Source organism: Mycteria americana, chromosome 2, assembly GCF_035582795.1.
Source record: "Mycteria americana isolate JAX WOST 10 ecotype Jacksonville Zoo and Gardens chromosome 2, USCA_MyAme_1.0, whole genome shotgun sequence".
Taxonomy (NCBI): Eukaryota; Metazoa; Chordata; class Aves; order Ciconiiformes; family Ciconiidae; genus Mycteria; species Mycteria americana.
The window spans coordinates 39,640,821-39,662,977 of NC_134366.1; the positions used below are offsets into that span (position 1 = coordinate 39,640,821).

At 40.0% G+C, this 22,157-nt stretch overlaps 2 protein-coding genes across 9 annotated transcripts in view; one reads left to right on the forward strand and one right to left on the reverse strand.

The window, feature by feature from the left end:
- The window catches only part of HACL1 (2-hydroxyacyl-CoA lyase 1), a 27,186-nt gene extending 16,665 nt beyond the window's left edge, over positions 1 to 10,521 (reverse strand). For all 3 annotated transcript variants that reach the window (XR_012774216.1, XM_075493072.1, XM_075493071.1), the window contains exons 1-4: positions 10,419 to 10,521; positions 9,221 to 9,325; positions 3,808 to 3,848; positions 2,431 to 2,511 (exon numbers count right to left, since the gene is read on the reverse strand). Coding sequence is in view for 2 of the 3 variants with exons in the window: in XM_075493072.1 (XP_075349187.1) it covers positions 2,431 to 2,511; positions 3,808 to 3,848; positions 9,221 to 9,325; positions 10,419 to 10,493 (302 nt within the window). In the remaining variant the exon portion in view is untranslated. The remainder of the gene's footprint in view (positions 1 to 2,430; positions 2,512 to 3,807; positions 3,849 to 9,220; positions 9,326 to 10,418) is intronic.
- On the forward strand, positions 10,041 to 20,923 carry BTD (biotinidase). Of its 6 annotated transcripts, none has more exons than XM_075493087.1 (5): positions 10,041 to 10,264; positions 12,013 to 12,053; positions 15,473 to 15,707; positions 17,247 to 17,396; positions 18,855 to 20,923. In XM_075493087.1, the coding sequence occupies exons 3-5, from the start codon at positions 15,477 to 15,479 to the stop codon at positions 20,037 to 20,039; spliced, it is 1,566 nt and encodes a 521-aa protein (XP_075349202.1). In that variant the 5' UTR covers positions 10,041 to 10,264; positions 12,013 to 12,053; positions 15,473 to 15,476; the 3' UTR covers positions 20,040 to 20,923. The 6 variants fall into 6 exon arrangements, with proteins under 6 accessions (XP_075349202.1, XP_075349204.1, XP_075349205.1 ...); XM_075493086.1 differs by lacking the exon at positions 10,041 to 10,264 and adding an exon at positions 10,471 to 10,581 and having other exon boundaries at positions 11,942 to 12,053; XM_075493085.1 differs by lacking the exon at positions 10,041 to 10,264 and adding an exon at positions 10,862 to 11,099 and having other exon boundaries at positions 11,942 to 12,053.
- Positions 20,924 to 22,157: the final 1,234 nt, after the last annotated feature.

Below are 22,157 nucleotides of genomic sequence, written 5' to 3' on the forward strand. Positions count from 1 at the left end.
TATCACAAACTCTTATTTGGAGCCTGTTCTCACAGCCAAACTGAGATACAAAAACTTTTGCTCAGAATGAGGCAGGAGATAAGAAGGCAGCACTGTACGCAATTTTTAATATGAAATATCAAAAGATTTTACCCTCAGAAATGCAGTTTACCAAGGCCTCATTAGCTACCTAGTTGGCTAGATTTACACGTCCAAGAGCTCACTGTGACAGCCTTCCAGGGTAAACCAAAGGCTCTTCTACTCAGCCAATCTGTGCTCAGGCAATACAATCTGAAAGCGCAATTGGTAGCAAATTGTGCCATCAGACTGCTTGACTTTCTTCCAGTTGATATAGAAGAGGTTTATTTCACCTGGAAGAGACTGAAATGGAGCAGAATCAGAACAACAGGTCTCCAGGCTGAAGGAGGACAACTCAGACCAAGCTTTAAGAGCTATCACTTAGTCCAAGTTATTCAAAATCAGTACCAGCAGGGCCAGTTCAACTATTACCTTACTTCTGTGAGAAATGAGCCAGAGCTCAGCCATTGTAGCACATTAACAATACCAGGTGTAATGCCACAGAATCATATGACATCTGGGAGATACTGACAAGGGCTCACCTTGCCCTAAAAATTGGTCTCCTCATGCCACTTCCTCGCAGGGGATGGTATAGAGCAGGAGACTTAACACCTTGTTGCCACAGAAAGGGGAAGATCTCTCTAACTTCTGCTCCCAGCTGCATAATGCACTCCCTCCCTTGCCTAGGTGCTTGATGCTTGCCTGACTGCAGAGCGAGCCGATTTAGATCGCTTATCTAACATGACATTATTTACTTACTTTTGCTGGGTTGGCTTTTTGTCAGAATAATGAACTGAATGTGATTGTTGGGGCAGACAAGTGCCAGAGCTGTCAAGAGGGCAAGCAGCAGAAGTACGTGGCCAGGAGAAAGGTGTGGAGATTATATGGGCTTATGTCCCTTTTTGCAGCAGACAGTATTAGATCGGTGTAACCAAACCCCTCAATGTGTATTGTATTTTCATCTCCTTTCCTTTGCTTGGGCTACTCCTGCTCTTCCCTTGCAACACTCCTTCTCCGTAGTGCCTGCCCAAGTATTCATGCTGCTGTCTAGTGAAACAGGCCAGAAAGTTGATCAGTTAATTCAACAGAAAAATCCTTAGTCTTCCTCTGCAAAGCATAGCACCCTTCTTACAATGGTAATGCCAGCCAATAGTAAATGTGAAAGTATGCTTAGGATTCTCAAACACTCAATGGAGGTGCCTGCTAGTGAAGGAGCCAAGGAAAATTAGTTTCATTAAGCTAAATTTAGGGTTTCTGAATACTTACTTCTCTCTTTTTGGCACATGGCAGGCAAAAGGCAAGCCTGATGTGACCAATGAAAAAATCACTGGCCAAACACTGTGGTTTGGTCAGTGAAAACCAGTCTTCTTACTATATTGTCAAATATTCTGCCAAGCTAGATAAGTCATCCCCTTCACCTTTTGCCAAGAGTACAGGTTTATGCAAGATCAAGTCAGGTAAACAGAGCTAATCTCAGACAAAAATCAGTTTGTGAGAAAACAGAAATGTCTCCTGCAAATCCATAAGCAAGTGCCACGAACACTTCTTTCTTATAACCAAATCCATGACTGTTCAAAAGCAAGGTTTTCATATGATCTTTTTTTTAATCTAAGGTCACATAGGGACAGCAAAACTTTAGTCAATAACTCATTTTTTAAAAAAGAATTTGAACACTAGAGGTCTTTTTTCAATGTGTCAGAGACTTGATTTGTTAGCATTCCCATTATCGAGCTTCCCTTGTCCATCAGCCACTGCTAATCTAATGCTCCAGATCATGTGCACTTAGTATTACCAGACCTTCTACCCAAAATACCTCATAGAGCTTTCACTTTCTGAACAGCTTTCAGTGGCAGACCAGCTAAAGTTGCCATGTCTCAGTGAAGGCTTGTGGGAGTAAATGCTATCACTCTGTACATCATTTAATTCAATACTTACATTACTGCTCTAAATGTCTGTGTGGGGAGCAAATATGGATTTTAACAATGCAGTTGTCAATTTGTTCACATATGAAATACAGTAATTCAAAGGCAATGTGGATTTTAATTTAGAAAAAAACTCTAAGACTCTCCATGATCAATAAAACATTACAGGCTGAATATCGACTTCATTTTCAAATTTATCCATACAATCAGGTATATTGACAGATTTTCCAATATATGCATAATGGGGTAGGACAAAAAGGAGAATTTTATCCATGAGAATACAAAAAATGGAACTAAATTACTTTTAGGGTTGATAAATGAAGAATTCCCTTCTCATTACCCACAAGAAAGAAAAAAAATGTCCTATACTAAATACTGCAGAGCTCAACATCTGCAACAAACAACAGCAAACAATTACTAGAATTTTAAAGGGAAAATGTAGTTAAATTACCAGCAGTTCATGGTTGCATTTGCCATCCCACCAAGGGCGTGTAAAAAACCTGGACCGGACACTACAAGACATACTCCTGGTCTAGAGAAAAACAACAACAACAAAAAAAGGAGATAGAGAGAAAAGGAAAGTGAACACAGGAAACATCGAATAAGTCACCAACAAAAATTAGTAAGATGCTGAAATATAAAATATTAAAGTTTTACTCATGTCATCAAAATGCATGAACAGCAAGAGGTTTCTACGAAGGACTAAAGATAGACATGGGAATCAGAAATCATTTAGCTGTACCAACCCAATTGAAAAAGCAAGTGAACAGTTGTTACGTGCCACCCACACAGAGGTCTACAACATATGCAGGCTCATCATAACACAGTTCCTTACTTCTTTTATTGCATTTACTCCATCATCTAGCGTTTATATGGAATTTGGTAAGCCACTTATGTTTGCAGATTTCTCAGTTCCACTTTAGCACTAGATAGCAATGAAGAAAGCTCACAAAGGAAGAAGTGCATCTGATTCAACACAAATTTTATTATAGTTTAATTCAGGCAGAGGCACTTGTTATTCCAGGTGATGAGATAAAAATGACAATTCTTAACTACTGAGCATTCTTTAGTAGCTTTACAGACTCTTTACATATGAGAAAAAAAATCGGCTTACTTCCAGAGGATTATTCAAAGGAAGAAAAACTACAAAACTGTGTAACACAGGTGTCATGCTTGCAGACAGAATAAGGAATGGTCACCTGCATCATCAGGTCTGCAATTGTGAGCAAGCAGACACCAGATATTTACTTTAGAAAAGGATCCATGGGATACCCAAGAAGCCTAACAAGTCACCTAACAAGTCACAGGCCATAGAATGCTTCCCAACAATATTAAGAGCAAAATGCAGTAGAAAAGAAGAAAAGCCAGTATATCGTGTCAGAAGCAGCACAGGGGAGACTGCAAGGCATATGATCAGTCTCTGCATTGATAAGGTATTTGTTGAATAATAAGCCCAGATGATGAGAGCAAGGTATAGCGGGTCCACCAAGTTGCAACAAACAATGGTGGTGTGATTTCTGCCCCTCATACCAATGGTGTTAAACTACTGTTCAGAAATTAAAAGAGAAAAAATAAAGAAAGTTATAAGACGGACAATATTATATGAGCTTAAGCACCTCCTTGTTCCTGCCCTGATTCATAGCAATAGAAATATTGATAACCGTTATTGATGGTTATTTTAAAATTCATGTTCCATTTTAACTGCCCTACACCTGCACACACAAAAACCACTCAGCTCCAAACCAGAAAAACATTCCTAGCTTCTAACTGTTGAGTCTAATACAGTTATTATTATATTATTATAAATATTAATAAATATGGAATGTACCTGCCAGTCAAATATCCAACAGCAGATGCAGCATAACAGGCCTATTGAAAATATTGGAGTTAATGATACAGTTATTATTATACATACATTTCATGATAACTTGTACATAACTTTCAACAAAAATACTGAAAGTAAGCAGGTACAGATTTTTCCCTGATCATTACAGCTTAAATGCAAATCGAAGCACCCCTTCACCCTCCCCATTATAAGGTGTGTTCATGAAGGCTTACATGAAAAATCTCAAAACTTGTCTCCACATTTCAGGCTTCTGTTGTTCCAGGATATTACATTAGGAATATTTATGATTTAAAAAATGAAAAAACAACATAAAAGAAAACCCCCATAACCAGGAAGCAAAATGAACAGAACAGCATAAGAAACTTCTGCCTTCTAGACTAACAAGGAAGAGGGATTTACAAGAGAAAAGCAATGAACAGAAATCCAGCCATCACTGGAATGACTCATCATATTTCAGAAATTAAGCAAAAGGTTGAAATCACACGCTGGAGAGATTCATTAGAAGATTAGGGATTGTCTTTTACAAGCTGAGCTGCTGAAGTACTTCTTGCTCCATTTCTGGTATCACACTTAGCTTTAGCTACTTTTACATTTTAAAGAAAAATTGCATTTTGAATAATTTTCACAACGATAATACCTACAATGTGTTAACATAGCTTAGCAGTGGTATTATTATGGAGTATGTTTTATGCTATTCCTGTAGTAATATTAAACATTCAGATACGAAGTGTACCTGGTAATAAGACAAGATGTGAACAAGTAGAAACAGAAACTTATAGGTGACCCGAGAACTTCAAAGGATTCACATATGTGACATTGCCAACTCCCTCCTTCATATTCTCATGGTTTTGTCTTGAATTCAGCAAGTTCTAACACTTAATGGAAAAAAAGTCATTTTGCAAAACTTCCCCCCCCAAGTAAGCTCCTGGCCTTATAGCCTGCCTCTCATTTTGAAATAGAGTTGGGGTTTTCTTTTTTAGTTTTATTCGAGTACTATTGTGGTGAGAAGAATAAGTAACACAAAAGCTCCTTCTAAAAGTTTACAAAGCTACTACAAAATTTCCTCAAACCTATGAATAATTCTAGGTAACACAGCATGGTAGCAATCTCAGCTTAAATGAGTGAAAACACAGATGACTTATAGGCTTTTACACAGGAGAAACTGTCTTTAATATCCTCATGCTCCTACAGATACAGGCCAACTGCTTGAGAAAAATGTGGGGCTTAGTAGAGGAATAATAAGCAGCCCTTATTTTCTTGGAGCATTAGGATAGGGAATTGTTGACAAAAAATTACATTGACAAGAAAAATATCTTTTTACTTTTCATAAGCCTCTGACACGGAGAAGAAAAATGTCACTAATATTCAAGAATTAGGTAACAATTTGATGACATATCTGTGTGCAGCAGTTTAGCAATATTTGGAGTAGGTGTTACTAAAAATCTTGTTAATGGAGCTCAAAGCATGGTGTTGAGTTTCCATGGCAATCTTTTTTTGGAACTGAGTGGCAAAATAAAGTGACACATAGAATTTGGGTTCATGTACAGTCATTGCCATTAAAACTTTTACTGCTTCATTCTGCAAGGAAGCAACATGACTAAATCTATCTGTATTTAGAGGAGAGATCATAAATAATTTTGAAGGTATACTTAAAAGATTTTTTTTTTGTGTGAACAGTAAGAACAAAAACCCATTTTACTTATGAACCTTGCACCCCCACCACTAAAAGTTGAGTAATGGCACTCCTATTACCTGTTAAGGTCATCATCTGAAACCAGATCCTTATTTTCCTCAGACAGGCAAGATGGATGTAGGCATATAAAATGCCAATGACCACCAAACACACAATCAACATTAGGAAGAAATGTAGGAGGTCCAGATGGCAGGCACTGAACTCAAAGTTTGCAACTACCCATGAGCGCTGGGTTTGAACTGTAGCCAAAGCAGAGGCCTGTTGCTCCCATGCAAGCAGAAGCACACTAACCAGGGTTTAATTAAATTAGTCTGTCTTCAACTCAAACATAAGCAGACTAATACAACATAGCTAGTAAACAATGGTTAAGCATTTTTGTACCCAGTGGCTCAGTTAAAATAGTACTGCCATGCCTAGGAGCAAGCCTGAAGCCCTTATGTTAATTGTACCTAATGCTAAATGTTCCTGTAGGGCTTGTGATCAACTTGTTACGAGAACTTGCTATATGAACCTGAGCTTGGTACATGATGTCTTTTGTTATAACACACAACTTCAGTGTGGGCCTTGAAAATATGGATGCAGGTTTAAAGCAGCAGTCCCAGAATAATAAGCAACTTGGTGATGGCCAATTACTGGTCACCAAAAAAGTGCAACTTTGAGATCCGGGAAGACGGTGCTTTTGCTTTAGGAAAAGCAGCAATGGCTAAGCAAGGGAGGGAAAAAAAAAACCAAAAAAACCCCCCCTCAGAACAAAACCAACCAGCAGATATGCAACAGGATAAGGCACCTATCTTGGCCTGGGAAAGCAACAGCCATCCAGCACCACACAGTCCATAGTCCAGGCATGGAGGCCAAGGGGTAAGATCTGTTCAGAGACCAAAATGTCTTATAAAGAGAGATCTTGAATCTAAGGGGTGGAGAAAAAAGATGTCCACTTTTGTTCCAGCTACCCTTATTGAAGGGTTCTCGAGTCTGATTCCCTTGACAGCTAGCACCATCCATGCTAATTACACTGTACCAGCTCCAGCATATTATATACTCATGACTAACTTAGGATACGATTCTCATGACTAACTTAGGATACGATTATCAAGAAGAGATTGCTTTGAATATGTAGTGATAATTATTATTAAAGATTAAGAACTAAATGTTAGCAATGTGTGTTGTTAATGAGTAACCACCTAGTAAAGGGGTTTTTTGAAGTCTAAAACTGACCTGAGTTATCAGTCTTCTAAACAAATCACAGCAATCTCTAATTACCCAGGGACAGATACACAAAACACATGCCCCTATCGAGTTGCAACACAACTATTCAGTGTTCAAGGGGCATACAGGACACAAGTTAAACTGCTTCTAGCAAACTTATGCCATGTTACAGGCCACAGGAGATTAGCTAACGGATATTGGTGGTACTACCTAGCTTTTAACTTCATGCTTTAACCTGTTTTTTTCTAGTCAAACAGTTTATTCTGCAGTTTGATGGGCTTTTGCTACATCTGGCCCAGAAATGAGGCAGAAACTCAACCCCTGGAAAAAAAACTTTGTTGTCCATATATCTCAGATTATATACGGCTGCCTTTACCAATAAAGGAAGCAGCTGTATATACATCCTCCACAGCCAGTCCACACAACTAATAAACTTTGACAATTAAAACCATGACGTGTAAATATTAAGTGTACCTTGAATATGCTGTCTATAACCTTTTACCCTCTCCTCTGCCAAGCAATTACTCTACGTCTTCACTGTGGACAAAGAAAACAAAACAAAACTCACTACAAGATATATCTTTGTTCATCCTTTTCCAGCCTCCAAAGAAGAGAAACCCTGACATTTTGATGTTAAGTTACTGACAATTTGACGCTATTGTTATTCCCCTAAGCAAAAGTATCTCACCATTTACACAGCAGAATGTTTCTTGTCTTCTTCACTCTAACAGAAAAGTGTCTAGTAAATAGTGAAAAATAGGACAGCATCTCATTTGGCAGTGCAAAGCAATCTTCTCTGTTAATTACAGACACATGAGGAAATTAATTTTAACCATGTTAATAACCAAAGCTAAAACTAGAATACTTGCTAAATGGCCTACAGGAATATAAAGACTGTGTTGAATTCCCAGTGCTTCAAAGGAAGCAAATACACCTTTTAAACATATTTGGGTATGTTTGCCTCTCTCACACGTTACAGATTTTCCATAGAGACATGCATTCCTCTGTACGTTCTCACATTCCAGTATAAGGATGTAAGGATTAGACAGCAAAAACATACAGCTCGTGACCACCTGATTTAGGAGAACTACCATTACTTTATTGACATTGGGGACAATCCACGAAGGCTATGAACTACATGGTGGAAAACAGAAAAAGAACACTGCTGCAAAATATAGGCACCTAAATACTGTGCAGGTCCAGAATATTAAAAGGGGTTCCTTGTAAAAGTGATAAAATTCTAATTAATGGTGTTCACAGAGAGACAGGATCCATAAACAGGTTAAAACACGAGAAAAATCTCCTGGTAACATAATAATCAAACAATTTATTTATTTGTTGGCATCAGCTATGGAAAATTGACAAATGTAGTAGAGCAACTCTGAGTATGGAAAGCTGATGGTCCATTTGCTAGCAGTCCAACATAGAGCCAGCTTGCGCAGCAATCCTTGAAAATGAGGTATAAACCTGAGGTGGTTGGTTATATTCAGCCTCAGACTACCTAAGAAGCTACTGAATGCTTAATGAGTTACTACTGGGGAAAACCAAACAAATTAAGAACTAGTGGCATAACATCAAAATGCTAATGAGCTTGAGTCTAATTTCTGATACCTAAACAATGAAACTGAAATATATACAATTAAGACTGTTTAAGTGTATGTTTGTGCTTGATTTTGAGCATTTAGAAGCATTATAACTTTCTATGGTTTGCTGTTTGGTGAGCTTGTAAAACACAGTTAAAGAAAAAAAGATACTACAGTTATTGAAAATGGTCAGGACAAGTTTATCAACAGGAAAACTTTCCTCTTTGGGCATTGCAAGAACAGAACAGAGACAAGGAAAAATCTACCATTTTAGGCCTGTAGGTAATAACTCCTAAGTAAAATATCCTTCTAAACAAAAAGGAAAGAAGTAGCTAAGAAAGCTCCAAAAAAGGAGCTAAAATACTACCAATTAGAGAGAGAATAATAGTGTCCTAATTTGGAAGGGAGAACATCAGCAAAAGAAAATGACAGCAGAAAAATTTAAGGGCGAAGTATCTTGGAAAGTCTATAGAAAGCTACAGAAAAACAAAAAGCCTGGATGAGCCTCCCCAAAAAAGTGGCAGATAAAATCTGACAATAAATTACTTGAAGGAGACAAAATTGGTCATTTTTTCTTTCTGCAGTAGAATGCTTTGTTCAAATTCTTTTTCTCCCTATTTTCATGCTATCTTCTCTCCCTTATTGGAGAAAGGCATCTAAAATGAAGAAAAAGTTGCAATTCCCTTAAGAGAAAAGGAGGGAGCACTCAAAAAACGGAAGGGGGGAAAGAAACACCCAACCCAATCCACCACTGCTCTCCCTTATTCTAGAATGACAATAACTGCTTCTCTACAGGTTCTTTAAAGGAACATTCAGAGACCACATTCTTCCTGGTAAGAAAAGGTAAATTAGATTTCATTCCATTGTAAAACAGTTAGAAGAAAAATTGGTCCTACTATAGATATATACTTACGGCTTGTTCGTTTCTCATTCCTACATATTTTATTCCAACTGCTTGGGCTGCAATTGCAATTTCAGTGACCGGAATACCAACAATGCCAAACATGTACTCAATATTCTAAAAAGAAAAATGTTAGAAGAAATCAGAATTGTTTCCAAAATATAGCTTTAATAAACATGTGAAACACAGTCATACTAACTATACAGGCAGTCTAAAAGTAAATTGTAACAACATATACATTCACATAAAAGTTCACAGGCCACTGTGGGAATGTATACAATGGCAGCTGGCATTTGCAGCTCAGTCCTCTGTAGTTGTTCCACTGCTTGTAGGCCTCCAAAACCCAGTGCTTCCACGACTGTTCAGCCCAGCTTCTCAGTCAACGTATGTTTAGCTTTTTTAACTGATCACTTCTCACTTGGGATGTCTCTGCTATATCATCTTCCTGTTTCTCAGTATGTCAACTTTGCCTCTTCTGAAAATCCCTTGTATCATTACATTCTTACACTTTGACAGAGAATTAACAGAAAAAAGGCCCCAGGAAACTACTGAGATGACACCATGCCCAAGAAACTTATAGATGGAAGACTATGGTTATTTTTACTACAACTGAACTACCTTTCCGTTTATCACAGACCAAACAGAAAGTCTTTCGTTAAGACCAGTACCAGTTCAGCACCATTTCAACTTTAGAGACAACACAGACATTGACAGCATTGTAAGATGTTACAAGACAACACTGCAAAGGCGGAGCTGCCATAGGCAGAGCAGCAGAAGGCAGTCAGCAGTGCTCGATGGTAACGGAGGTACCAGGTGAGCTCGTAACAAGGAAGAAATAAGTGAAGGACCGGGGAAAGCCGCACAGGGGTCACCACTGGCGCCTGCCCACGGCGGCACTGGGACCTGGCGGGGCCGGGGCCGGGCCCGGGCCCGCTGCCAGGCGGGGCCCGCTCACTGCGCTGCTGCGGCGGCACCTCCCTCCTTCCCACAGACCGGGAGGGCAAGCCCTTCTCGCCCGCTTTGCCCGCCCCCGGGAGAACGGCAGCAACGCCCAGGGTGAGTCCTGCCGCGCACACTCGCTTCTCGCCAGCCCCGCGGGCACCCGCGGCCTGGCCCGGCCGCCCCCCGCGCCGCGAGGCCGGCGGGAACTGTCCCCGCCTGCTCGCCGTAGGGAAGCTGCTCGCCGGTCCCCCCGCCTCCCCGCTCTTACTTGAGCCTTGAGGGACTCAGCGATGAGCTGGGCTCCGCTGACAGCCTCCCCCTCCGCACCGCTCCGGGAGGCCATTGCGGCTCCGCGCGGCCCCGGCCCCGGCCCCAGCACCGGCTGAAGCCGCCCACCGGGGAAGAGGACGGAACGGGACCCCCGGCCGAAGGTCGGGTGCAGCTCACTGGCATGTCGCCCGACCAATGAGACAGCGGAGGGGGCGGGCCCGAGGGCCGCGGATGTCCACCTCTGACCCCGCTGGCAGGCGGCGCGGGGACTCGGGCGAAGGCTGGGGAAGCCCCCTATTGGCTAGAGCGGGCACCCAATCGGAGGCCGGGAGGTGTCTGCCCTCCCCTGCCCCCCCGCCGCTGTAGGCCTGTGGCGCTGCCGAGCGCCGAGCAGCCGCCAGGGGGCGGGGGCGGCCTGGCGCGGCGCGGCGCGCGGCTGTTAAGCGGCGGCGGCGCCAACTGCCGGGGCGGCGTGGCGCGTGCGGAGCCCACTCGGAGCAGTTGGGGCGGGGGGAGCACGGGCAGCGTTCCGCGCCTCGCCTCGCCATCGGCCTCCAACCGCGGGAGGCGGGAGCGGGTGGCCGGGCTCACCGCCCGGGCCAGGCTCCCGTAAGGCCGCGCTTGGCGTGTAGGCGTTCGACCTCGAAGGCCTGCGGGAGCTGCAGGGCGAGCCGCGTTTGTAAGTAGGGCGGCCGCCTCCGCGACGTAACGCTCCAGCTTTGTGGAGTTGGTCAGGGATTGGTAAGGCAAAGTACAGGGTAGTTTTAGATGAAGATACCCGACGCCAGCATTCATGAGGAGAAGCGGGAGCGTAGCGTGAGACACTTCTCCGAAACCCTCACCTGAAGGATGGCGAACACCATTTTACCTGGCTCTGCCCATGCAACGTGTTTGAGAAGTGGCACAGTTGACATATGTTCTGCCCCGCCCTCCAGCTTGTTGGTTGTGCTACCATCTTGAGTTGTTCGAGCTGAACCGCTAATAACACCAGCGTTCAGTTCATCCTCACTCTGTCAGTAAGATCTTTTAATTATGAGACAAAGTATATTTCAGGAATGCTGCGAAGTGTATAAAACTTTTAGCAAAAAGTTGTATTAGAATGGGCAGTGTTCTTTAAAAAGTAGATTGCGCCTCTGGATGGATAAAAGCCAGGAAAATAGAGCAATGTTATATAATGCATTGCAGACAGAATAAACATTTTTCAGAAACGGAAGCACGAGATACCAGTTTACAGTGAGCTGTGATTGCATTGCTAAAGAAACCATAAAATCGTATATAGTGAAATACTGTATTAAAATATCGTACAGCATATAAAAGCAGTAGGCAGGAGGGATCAGCGGAAAACCTTGAATTTCACTATATTTTTACATCTGTGTAGGGGCTGTTGTGTTATGTATTCTGTGTATTAGAATAGCAGCAACATCACAATTCATGGATATCACTCAATGTAAAAAAGACTTTATTTTTTCATAGCAAATTTAATATTTTGCCTAGTAATTATTACTGTTTATGTTACTCTAGCTTAATAGGCATTTGCTATTAATCACTTAAGAGGACCTAGACCAGTGCTGTGCTACTTCTGTTTTTTGCAGTCTGTTGGATTCTTCTGAGTATAAAAGTGCTAAGAAGCAGGGTATGTATTGCCTTTCTTTGTGTATACATCTATGTATGGTGCGAGTTGACAAACTTCTAAGTTTCCAAAGTTCTTGAAAAGTCAGTGACTGAATGCTTTACTTCACAATGTACTGAGATGAGATAGTTCTGAAAAACTGAATAGGAAAACAGTCTGCACTTTGACTGGGGGAAAAACTTGTCTGAATCCGCATCCAAACTTAAACACCAGTCTTTTTACCTTTGGTATAGAACTATAACTAGAATACTGTGACTGCATGACAGTAATACTGCTATGAAATACTTATATTTGGGTGAGATGATCCTACTGAGGCGTATCTGCCAGGCAAAAGACCACATAAATCACAGGAAAGGGACAGAAAAAGAGATTAAATTATAAAGCATTTCAGTTCATGAAAATTTCTTTTAAAGTCATGGCTCGGGTGAGGTGACAGCTCTGTAGACCCTAAACAAATTAACTTCTCTTCAAGGAAAGGATTTATTAGATAGTGTAGCACTTTCTGTTAGGGAAAAAAACCCAGAATGCGGCTGAGACTTACTTGGAGTCTCAGAGCCTAAGGGCTGAGTAAACCCTGATGGTATCCTTATTTTGGCTGGAAAGATTACTATCCCCAAGCCCAGCCTTGGAGCTTGTCACAGCTCTCCTTGTTAGAAGCAATCCATTAGATAGCAGGATTGTGTTGTTTAAGCTGTCAAATAGGGGAAAGGCATTAGGGAGCACTCACATAAGTGCTCAGCCATTGTCTGTAGGACTAGCAATAATCACAACCAAGGGTAAGGACTCAGAGGAATTATTTTAGTTATTATTTTAGTTGGCCCAGGTTCAGCCAGATGGGATTGTGTAGTTGGATGTTCAGTGCTAAACCTCTTGTGCATCTAAATGAAGAAGGGATTCAGCTTAGTACTTTGAGTGTTTCTGACCACCAGAAAATAAACTGTGGCAGAAAAATGAGAGTCCTCCAAGCATGTCTGTAAAATATAACATTTTGTAGAAGCCCATTACCTGTTAATTTTTTATGTTAGTGTGTTTGGCTTAGAAGGCAAAAAGGCTATTTTTCTAACACGTAGCAATTCCATCGTGTGATCTGAAACTCTCCAACTTTTTCCATCACTAGTAATGATGAATTCTAATTACAGCTTAGTTGACAACTTTGTTAAGGAACGGCTGACTAGAACCCATTCCTGTCCTAAATAGGCATTTTGGCTCTGAAGGGATGACAGAAATAGAAAAGATAGTTTTGTCAGTGAAGTGCAACACCGTGTGTTTATTTTCAGTGGCTTCCTTAACTGTGAGAGGCTTCCCACCTCTCCCCTCCTTCCCCCCTGCTACTGCTTTATATCTTCACGTGTACCTTGGTATTTCATTTGCAAAGCTGAGCTGCATAGGACAAAGTAGGATCCTCTGTTCTTGATACGCATTGCCAAATCACCCCCCCCCACATAAGTGCCAAGTGTTTTCCTCAAGATACAGAATAGCAAGGGAAGCTTATTGTACATCACTTCTCAAAACTGTTTATATAAATGGAGTGTCTTTAATACAATTGTTTACAGAGATGCCAAGGCTTTATTCTGGTTTTATTGTGCTTTAGATAACTTAAATTTACCATTGAAGGCATGTACATAGGGACACATTGGCAAATTAAGCCTCAAGAAAATATGAATATGTAGTTGAGCTTAGCAGCGTCTAATAGCTAAGTTACTCCTGGACCCTTACAAGTGTTATCACATATTAAAACTTTTTGGTTGAGCTAACAAGTCTTCTGCCTAGCATAGGCGCTAAGGTTTTGATTTTCCTGTCCTACATGGGATTGTGTTGCTATCAAACCAGTGTTGCAAATAGTGCGCAGAGCTCATGGAAGCAAACAAGTGGCTTAAACTAAGGTATTACTTACTAAATGCTTTTTGAATAGCTTTCCTTGCGCTTCAGTTTGTTCATTGTTAGATACTAAACCAGTTGGTGATTAGACAAAAAAAAAACCCAAACCAACAGTATTGAGGATCGCTTATTAGCTGCTTTTCATTCTTGAATTTAAGAAAAGAGATATTTTAACTTGCCATAGACTTTCTTTTTTAGGTAGAAAACTACATTTTATGTAACATGAATAAAAAATAAAAATGGGATTAGTTTAAAATTGATCTCTTTTTCCTGCTGAACTCCTAATGGGAACTAGAGAAGGCTCTTTATCCATGTTTTTCAGAGTCTGTATTTGCTTTGGAAAAATTCAGAGAGTTGTGGATCACAAAGACTGAAAAGCACTAAGAGTGTTTTGGAACACTTTTTTTCTTGGATAAGAATTACCAAAGAGCAAATGCAACTAAAAATTCAGTAACTGAACTTGAAGACTGTGGGCCATCAATATATAGCATCAGTGCATCTCTCCTGCATGCTCTTTCAAGTTCGCTGATATTCAAGATTTAATTCCTTAATGATACGAGTAACACTGTGGTGACAAATACAGAATTCTCATATTGTGAGAATAACATGGCATTTCTATAGTATTTCTTAATAACTGCACAGCCGTTGGCTGTGTCAGTCAGTCCTTGTTCTGTATAAGTAAGTATTTTCCCAACTTGGGAAGTCAGAAAGGCTACATGGGGACCCCATGTTGGAGAGAGTGCCCCAGCCTTCCGGACTCACTAATTCTTAATTTCTTTCTAAGAAAAGCTCAGTAATGCAATTTTTCTGCATTTTGTATGGATTTTTGCTTAATTGTTATTACTATGAAAGCATTTTTAACCTTACCTATTTGCATTTTATAGGAGGAATGCAGATCTGAATTGCACTCAACGTTTTTATAAATGTTGAAAAAAGCTGCACTGTATGAGAGAAATTACATACGCAGAGCTGGAATAGAGTGAACCCATAATCCATCAGGAGAGGCGTTTTCACAATAGAAAGATAGATAAATGCAGACGTACTGTCTAGTGTAATTCTTTTGGCAATTCTCTGTTTTAGTATTGATAAAATAAGTTACATCACTACTTGACTATGAAATATTGTGTCCAAATAATTTTAGGAAATGCTACTTTTAATTACATCCCCCATCATCAAATGGGGGAGAAACTGCAGATTTGCAAGCTGCTTTTAACTTTTCCCAACGACCTCTTGATATATGATGCGAAAGAGCTATACATGAATGATAAAGTTAATTGGAAAGGGAGACAAACCAAGGAGGTCAGGAGAACTATGTATGAAGCTAAAATGCATTTAAACAGGACACAGTTGTTTAAAGCACCAACGTAGATAGATTTAAGCTTTAGGAACAATATGCACGTGGTCGTTCAGGAATTTAAAAACAACACATTCAGTTCAAACATCTTTAAGAGTCTTGGTTACAGTCCGTATTTAATCGTAAATTTAAATTCCTGGCACTACTTGTTGCTCAAGCTCCACCCACCCCACCTGTTTTTTCGCTCTAGATTTATGGCATACACCATGGTGGATCTGTGCTGGAAGCTGTCCGTCTGCTTTTTTTGCTGTCAAGTTGTCTCAGGAAGAGTTAAGAGGGACGGGCATTATGTTGCTGCCGTGTACGAACACGAGTCCATACTGAGTCCTAACCCAACAGCCCTGGTTGATCGACAGTCTGCGCTGGAACTCATGGGCAGAAACCTAGACATCTATGAACAGCAAGTAGTGGCTGCTGCAAGACAGGTATGCTGCAGCTTAGTAGCAGTTGTGTGTGTCCTATGTATATATAGAGTAAGTGCTATTTGAGGATAATCTTTCACATTTGTGTTCCCAGGCAACTAAAGCCATATTTATATACATAAGTATGGTCTGCTTTTTCAGACATTCTGACCTACCAGCAGCTCTGAAAAAAATCAGGCCAATTAGCAGCTCGCCTAACTTGAGTTATTCCAAGCTTGGAAAAACACGCCTATAGTTATTTAGTATAGGGAAATTAATTTTCTATTTTGGTCTGAATACCTAGCTCCTGTTTTCTTAAATGGAATGTTTTTATTGAAAGATTGTCTTACAGGCAGCTGTCTTTGGGTTTTATTTTATTCCAGTGTTCTCAATGGAAATTCCTGAATGTTTCTAAAAATCTAAGGAAGTTAAATGCTTTGGAAATGAATGTTCCACCATTAACAACTTTGTGGAAGTAAAGTTTTCCATTCCTTTCTCCTACACTCCATGGAACAGTTCTCAGTCTAAATATAATTAGAGAGAGACTAGTATTTCTGGCTGTTCTTACGCACAGTCTTTTTTCCTTTCCTCCCCAAGAAAACCCAAAGCTGGTTCTAGTCAGAGGAAGCAGGCATTACTGTCCCTACGCAGAGAAGAATTGACTTGCAAGTTTCACAAATCTGTTGTTTTGGAACAAAAGAATTACAATTTTTATATAATTTGAAAAGGTGGTTGGTTGGGGTTTTTTTGTTTTTTGGTGGTTTTTGGGTTTTTTTTTTTGAGAACGATGACTGGGCATCACAGTCCAGAAGCATAATAGCTATTTTTGTGCAGTACTGCATCCAAGACACATAAATTATCCCAAAGCCATAGCACAGATAACACATTTAAACTGACATTTGAACAGTCACAGGAATTTGAGTGACTGATTTAAGAGGAATCCACCACATCTTTGGGAATGGATCTCCCTGAACTTCAGGTAGAGCCAGCCTAGCTCTGGCATGGCTACATTTCTACCAGAATCTGCATTGCTTCCACAGTCAAGCTACTTCTGAACACAATACTCCCAGTACCCTATCCAACCCTATATACCTAATCAAGGTATATAGCCCGGACTAAGTGATACTGCACCTTTGACACAGTTACTGTACCTTTGACACAGATACAGTACCTTTGACAGAGTTCATCTGCAAATGGCCTAATTCTGAAAAAAAAATTAAGACAAATTTTAACATCAGTCTTTAATCTAAATGATGAATGGAGAATACTTTGGTAAGAATTTGGTTGAAGTCTGCTCTTACTTGCATGCCCTTAAAATAATGTCAGATGGGTTATTTTTCAAGCTAAAGGTACGCATCAGGTTAAATAAGCTTTTTTGTACACATAGTTACACCTGCTATGAAGTCAAATAAAAGATATTTTCAAACTACATTCATGTCAAAACATACTTGGGTTATCCTTAACTTTCTTTAGCTGTCTTTACCCATGAGATTCCCTTTTTTTCCCTTCATATTTAGGCTGGGTTTTCTTTGCCTACAAAACATGCCTTTGTTTTACATACAGGGAGCACAGATCATTGTTTTTCCTGAAGATGGAATCCATGGCTTCAACTTCACCAGAAGCTCCATTTATCCTTACTTAGATTTCGTTCTGCATTCACACTCTGTGAAGTGGAATCCATGCAGAGAGCCGTATTTGTTCAATGACACGGAGGTAAATGCAGGAGTGATTTCTGCAGAGAGGTGGAATAACTGAATGCTAGATTTGTGCTCCAAGTGGAAACTAGCTCTAGTAGTTTTGCTTAGGGAAGTAAGCAAGAAGTTTAACAGCTCGTAGTGCCAGATTCTGTTTTCATGACCTCTCAGTTTATGCTAGTTTCATTCTTAGCGGAGGAGGGTTTTAGATACATACGTGCAAGAAGATTAGCTTGTTTATGAGCCATCTGGATTTCTAATCTCCCCCTCCCCAGCCTATGAAATGGTAATTACGCTCTAGTAAGATACATTGTTAGTAGTGTGGGATTTTATTTAGAACAACATTGTTTTATATAAAACAACATAGCAGTATCTTCACTTTTGATGCATTCTTGTTACTCAGTTTTAATGACTTAATTACATCAGAACATTCTCACTCAGTGATTGTGTGTAAAATAATTAGCACAAGTAACAGGACTTGACCTGCTATAATGTAATAGAAGTCACAGCTTAGCACACACCAAGCGTGATTATAGAAAACGTGACCTGCAAGTTAGAAAAATAGTATTTTCATCAACTGTTCTGAACCTGAAATGAAAATAACCATGCTTTGGTTAAATAACAAATTATTTATTCCTATGAAGGTTACAGTAGTCACTATAATGAAAGTAAGTAATCATGCATGTGCCTACTAAGCAGAATTGGTGTGCAAACCTTTATCGCAGTTGTAAATGGTGACCTACTTTGGCCTATGAAGCTTTACTACCAGTGATCATGCACAAGCAAGCAAGAACTTAGTTTGCGATTCAGATTCTATCTGGAGATTGCAGTACTGGCAATCTTTGGTACAGCTCTCTATGGCGTGGAAGAAACATCCCAGTAATACTGTAGTATGTAACTTTCTGTATTTCTTTTCTATAAGTAAGCAGAATCTATCTATCTGTTCATGTCTCTGCTTCTCCAAGTTGTAGCTAGTAATCATTTTTTTAAAAGTTTAGAGTAAAAACATCTAGCTGCAGGAGTAAGCCATTGCAGGTGCAAATGATCATTATTAGACGTTTGCTGTTCTAAAGGCACACACAGATCAGTTACACTGCCTTGTCAAAGCTTTCAGTTGACTTATGGTGTTTTAAAGCCATTGGTGCTTCTGCAGCAGTCAGAAGGTTCTGAAAATTAACATCCTTGAAATAGAGATATTATTTATTTACTTACTTCTCAGGAAATAAAACCCAGATAATTTTTTCAAAGCTATTTTGAAATTAGTATCTGAAATACTTTTCAGTCTAGAAAACTACTGCTTGCAATACCTTACATCACAAAATCATCAGTACGTTTACATTTTACAGATAAAGTCAAATGTGTTCAATTTCCAGTTGAAAATAATAATTTGAAAAGTATTAAATATGTCATAGCTGCTTAAGTAAAACTTACCCCTCCATATTCTGAAGTGCTTACATTTCCCCATGCTGTTCCCCAGGTTCTTCAGCGTCTGAGCTGCATGGCACTGAAGAACAAAATATTCCTTGTGGCAAACTTAGGAACTAAGCAACCCTGTGAGCACACTGATCCTCACTGTCCATCGGATGGAAGATACCAGTTCAATACCAACGTGGCATTCAATGATGACGGTATGCTGGTAGCCACGTATCGCAAACACAATCTGTATTTTGAAGATGCTTTTGATGCCCCTCCAGAGCCTGACTATAAACTCTTTGACACCCCTTTTGCTGGCAAGTTTGGTATGTTCACTTGCTTTGATATACTCTTTTTTGAGCCTGCAGTGAACCTCATCAGACAATACAATTTGAAGCAAGTTGTATACCCGACTGCCTGGATGAACCAGCTCCCACTCCTGGCTGCTGTAGAATTTCAACAAGCTTTTGCAACAGCTTTCAACATCAATATTTTAGCAGCTAATATCCACCACCCTACCTTGGGCATGACAGGGAGTGGCATATACACTCCAGTCAAGTCTTTCATCTACCACAACATGGAAAGTTACGGTGGCAAGCTCATAGTAGCAGAAATTCCTGTGATTACCACAGATTACAAAACCAATTTGGAGAGTAATGAAAGATTCAGAGAGAACTTGCATCACTCATGCAAGACTTCTACAAGTGCCTCAATGGGTAATCAAGTTTGCTTTAAGGAGGAACAAGAGACCCCTGGCAGAGTATCAGAAAAAGGAAATGAACAGTTACCTCCCCTATTTTATGCAGAAATGATGTATGATAACTTTACTTTTGTTCCTGTATGGGGGGAAGAAGGAGAGCTCCAAGTTTGTGCCAATACCCTTTGTTGTTACTTAAATTATCAAAGAGCTGTTTTAACCGGTGAATTATATGCTTTGGGAGTTTTTGATGGGCTCCATACAGTGCATGGCACATACTATGTCCAGGCCTGTGCATTAGTAAAGTGTGGTGGTCTCAGCTTTAGCACTTGTGGACAGGAGGTTACAGATGCCACTGCTGTGATAGACTTCCAGCTATGGGGAAATATGAGTACCCCTTATATCTTTCCTTTACTGCTGACATCTGGTATTACCTTGGACTTTGCTGATCACATGGGCTGGAAAAACAAGCACTATTTCATAAGCAAAAATAGAACATCTTCTGGCCTACTGACAGCTGCTCTATATGGGCGATGGTATGAAAAGGACTAGCACAGATACTTGACTGAATCAGAAATTCAGAGGATGTATCTTAATGTAAGTTGTTGAACATCTGTACTGCCTAGAGCTTCAGGTATGTTTTTTATGTGACTGACTGGTTAGATTCCACATTTGAAATAAGCAAAGCACTTAACCTAAGAGGCTGTAAGTACAGTCTGTACCTTGGTAGCTTATGTCCTACCAGCGTAAAGGAACTGCCTTGCAAAGATAAAGGCTTGTTGTAATGTGTTGAGATGTTTTATATTGTGAAAATAATATTTCTCAATTCAACTGAATTTGTTCCTTTAAATTTAATCCTTTGGTTTTCTGGGGTCCTGGCTGGGAGTATGGAAATGAATGGAATAGAAAGCCATTGCAAAAGGAGGAAAAATAGGAAAGGGAACAAAGACACAAATACCATGCATGATGTGTATGAAAATATATCTGTATACATACATAGAACTTGTATATGGTGAGGTTCTGATTTCTGGTTAGGGTGCGATGATTTATTTTTTTTCTTAAGAGTCAAAAACTCCCAGCTGAAATCATTGCCATTTACTGGCCACTCAGTTGTCTGTAATGCCATTAGAAAACTCAGTGAGTTTTCTCATGTACTTTTACCAGTAACTGAATGTTACAGTTGTGAACATCTACGGAACAGCTAGTCTGGGGAAGAGGATATGAAACGATTGTGAAAAACTAGACTGCATTAAGACATAATTTCCAGCCTACTGTGCAAGGAATTGTGTTTAAAGAAAATGTCAGCAATGAATATCAACGTCTATGTTATGTACTGTTTAAGTACTTTAACTTTCCCTGTTTAAAAGAGAGGTCATTTCAAGACTGTTTTGACTTTAACATGTCTTACACATTGTTCATAAATTCATTCAACAAGAGCTGTGAAAAGCACATAATGAATTGTGGGACAGCAAGGTTTTTACATAAATACTTCGTGTGCCAGATGGCAGGTTCCTGCTGCTAAATGAGTAAAACATGCCATTGTTTCCAGAGCAATAACTAGATTAAGTGCTATAAATATTGTACTGCAGTGACAAACTGTTCTACTGCAGTGAAGAAGTTGGGAAGAGAATATTCAAAGGATATTAATTTGGGGTTAAATTCAGAGAAGATAATTTATTCTTCTCAAGCGTTAAAATTTGGTGTGGTCTTATTGGCCGTTATGACTTCATCTGCATAATAGCTGTTGAGTAATGGAATAAACACAACCATTCCTTTGGTGAGTCCTTGCGTTCCAGTTGCCCAGTCTGTTAGTTGCATTCCAGTGGCCGGGAGGAGCAGCGGGGAGCAGAGCGCTAATGGGAGAGCTGCGTGTCTCCGTTTCGGTGGTCTGAGTCAGTTCCGAGATGTGTTCAAACTCCAAGTACTATGGCAGCTACAAGTATGCGTACTGAAAGGTGTTCAATAAGCCGCTGCTTTGAATGAACTCGCTTTCTGGTTTCAGAAAGCAAATTAACCAAGAAATTGCTGAATTTCTACCTCAAGGTTTCTTAAATATTTACACAAAAATAAATATATAAATATTTATGCTCTTGGGCTCTATCAAACCTTCCTTCTCCAAGCTGTGTTACTGTGAGCCAGGACCTAGTCACGCTCATTTTGATACAGCAGCACAAGAGGTTTGTTTATCCTGCAGCATATTGGACAGAAATAGGGAGTGGGGAATGTTTATATCTTGTTAGACATAAACTTGCTGATGCAAAAGTAGGCCATCCCACTGTAGGGTTATTAAAAATCATTAATTCTTTGGCACCTATAGTGGTGTTCTTGCTGAATGCTGCACAAATTCCAGAACATACAGAGTAAAACAGAAAAGCATTTGTGGTGCTTATTGTGCTTCTGGTTCTAGTACCATAATGACAAAGGTCTAAAAGAAAGGAACAATGAATGGCTGGAGAATTTCAGTGCTCAGGTCAAGCGTCCTCTCACCTCACTTTGTAAGCTGAAAAACATCCATCCTCTTGCACTAAATACTGTTTTGGATTTAGTTCCAACGCAGACTGTTATTGTCACAATAAATTAGGCTAAACAATTAAACAGCATTACATGTATTTGCTATGCTTAAGGAAAAAAATGCATTTATCTGTGAGATACTTGCAAAATGTGTTCCAT

Coding starts and splice junctions, on each gene's coding strand:
- BTD (XM_075493087.1), top strand. CDS start 15,477: ATGGCATACACCATGGTGGATCTGTGCTGGAAGCTGTCCGTCTGCTTT. Junction 15,708..17,246: donor TAGTGGCTGCTGCAAGACAG/GTATGCTGCAGC, acceptor TTTTACATACAG/GGAGCACAGATCATTGTTTT. Junction 17,397..18,854: donor ATTTGTTCAATGACACGGAG/GTAAATGCAGGA, acceptor GCTGTTCCCCAG/GTTCTTCAGCGTCTGAGCTG.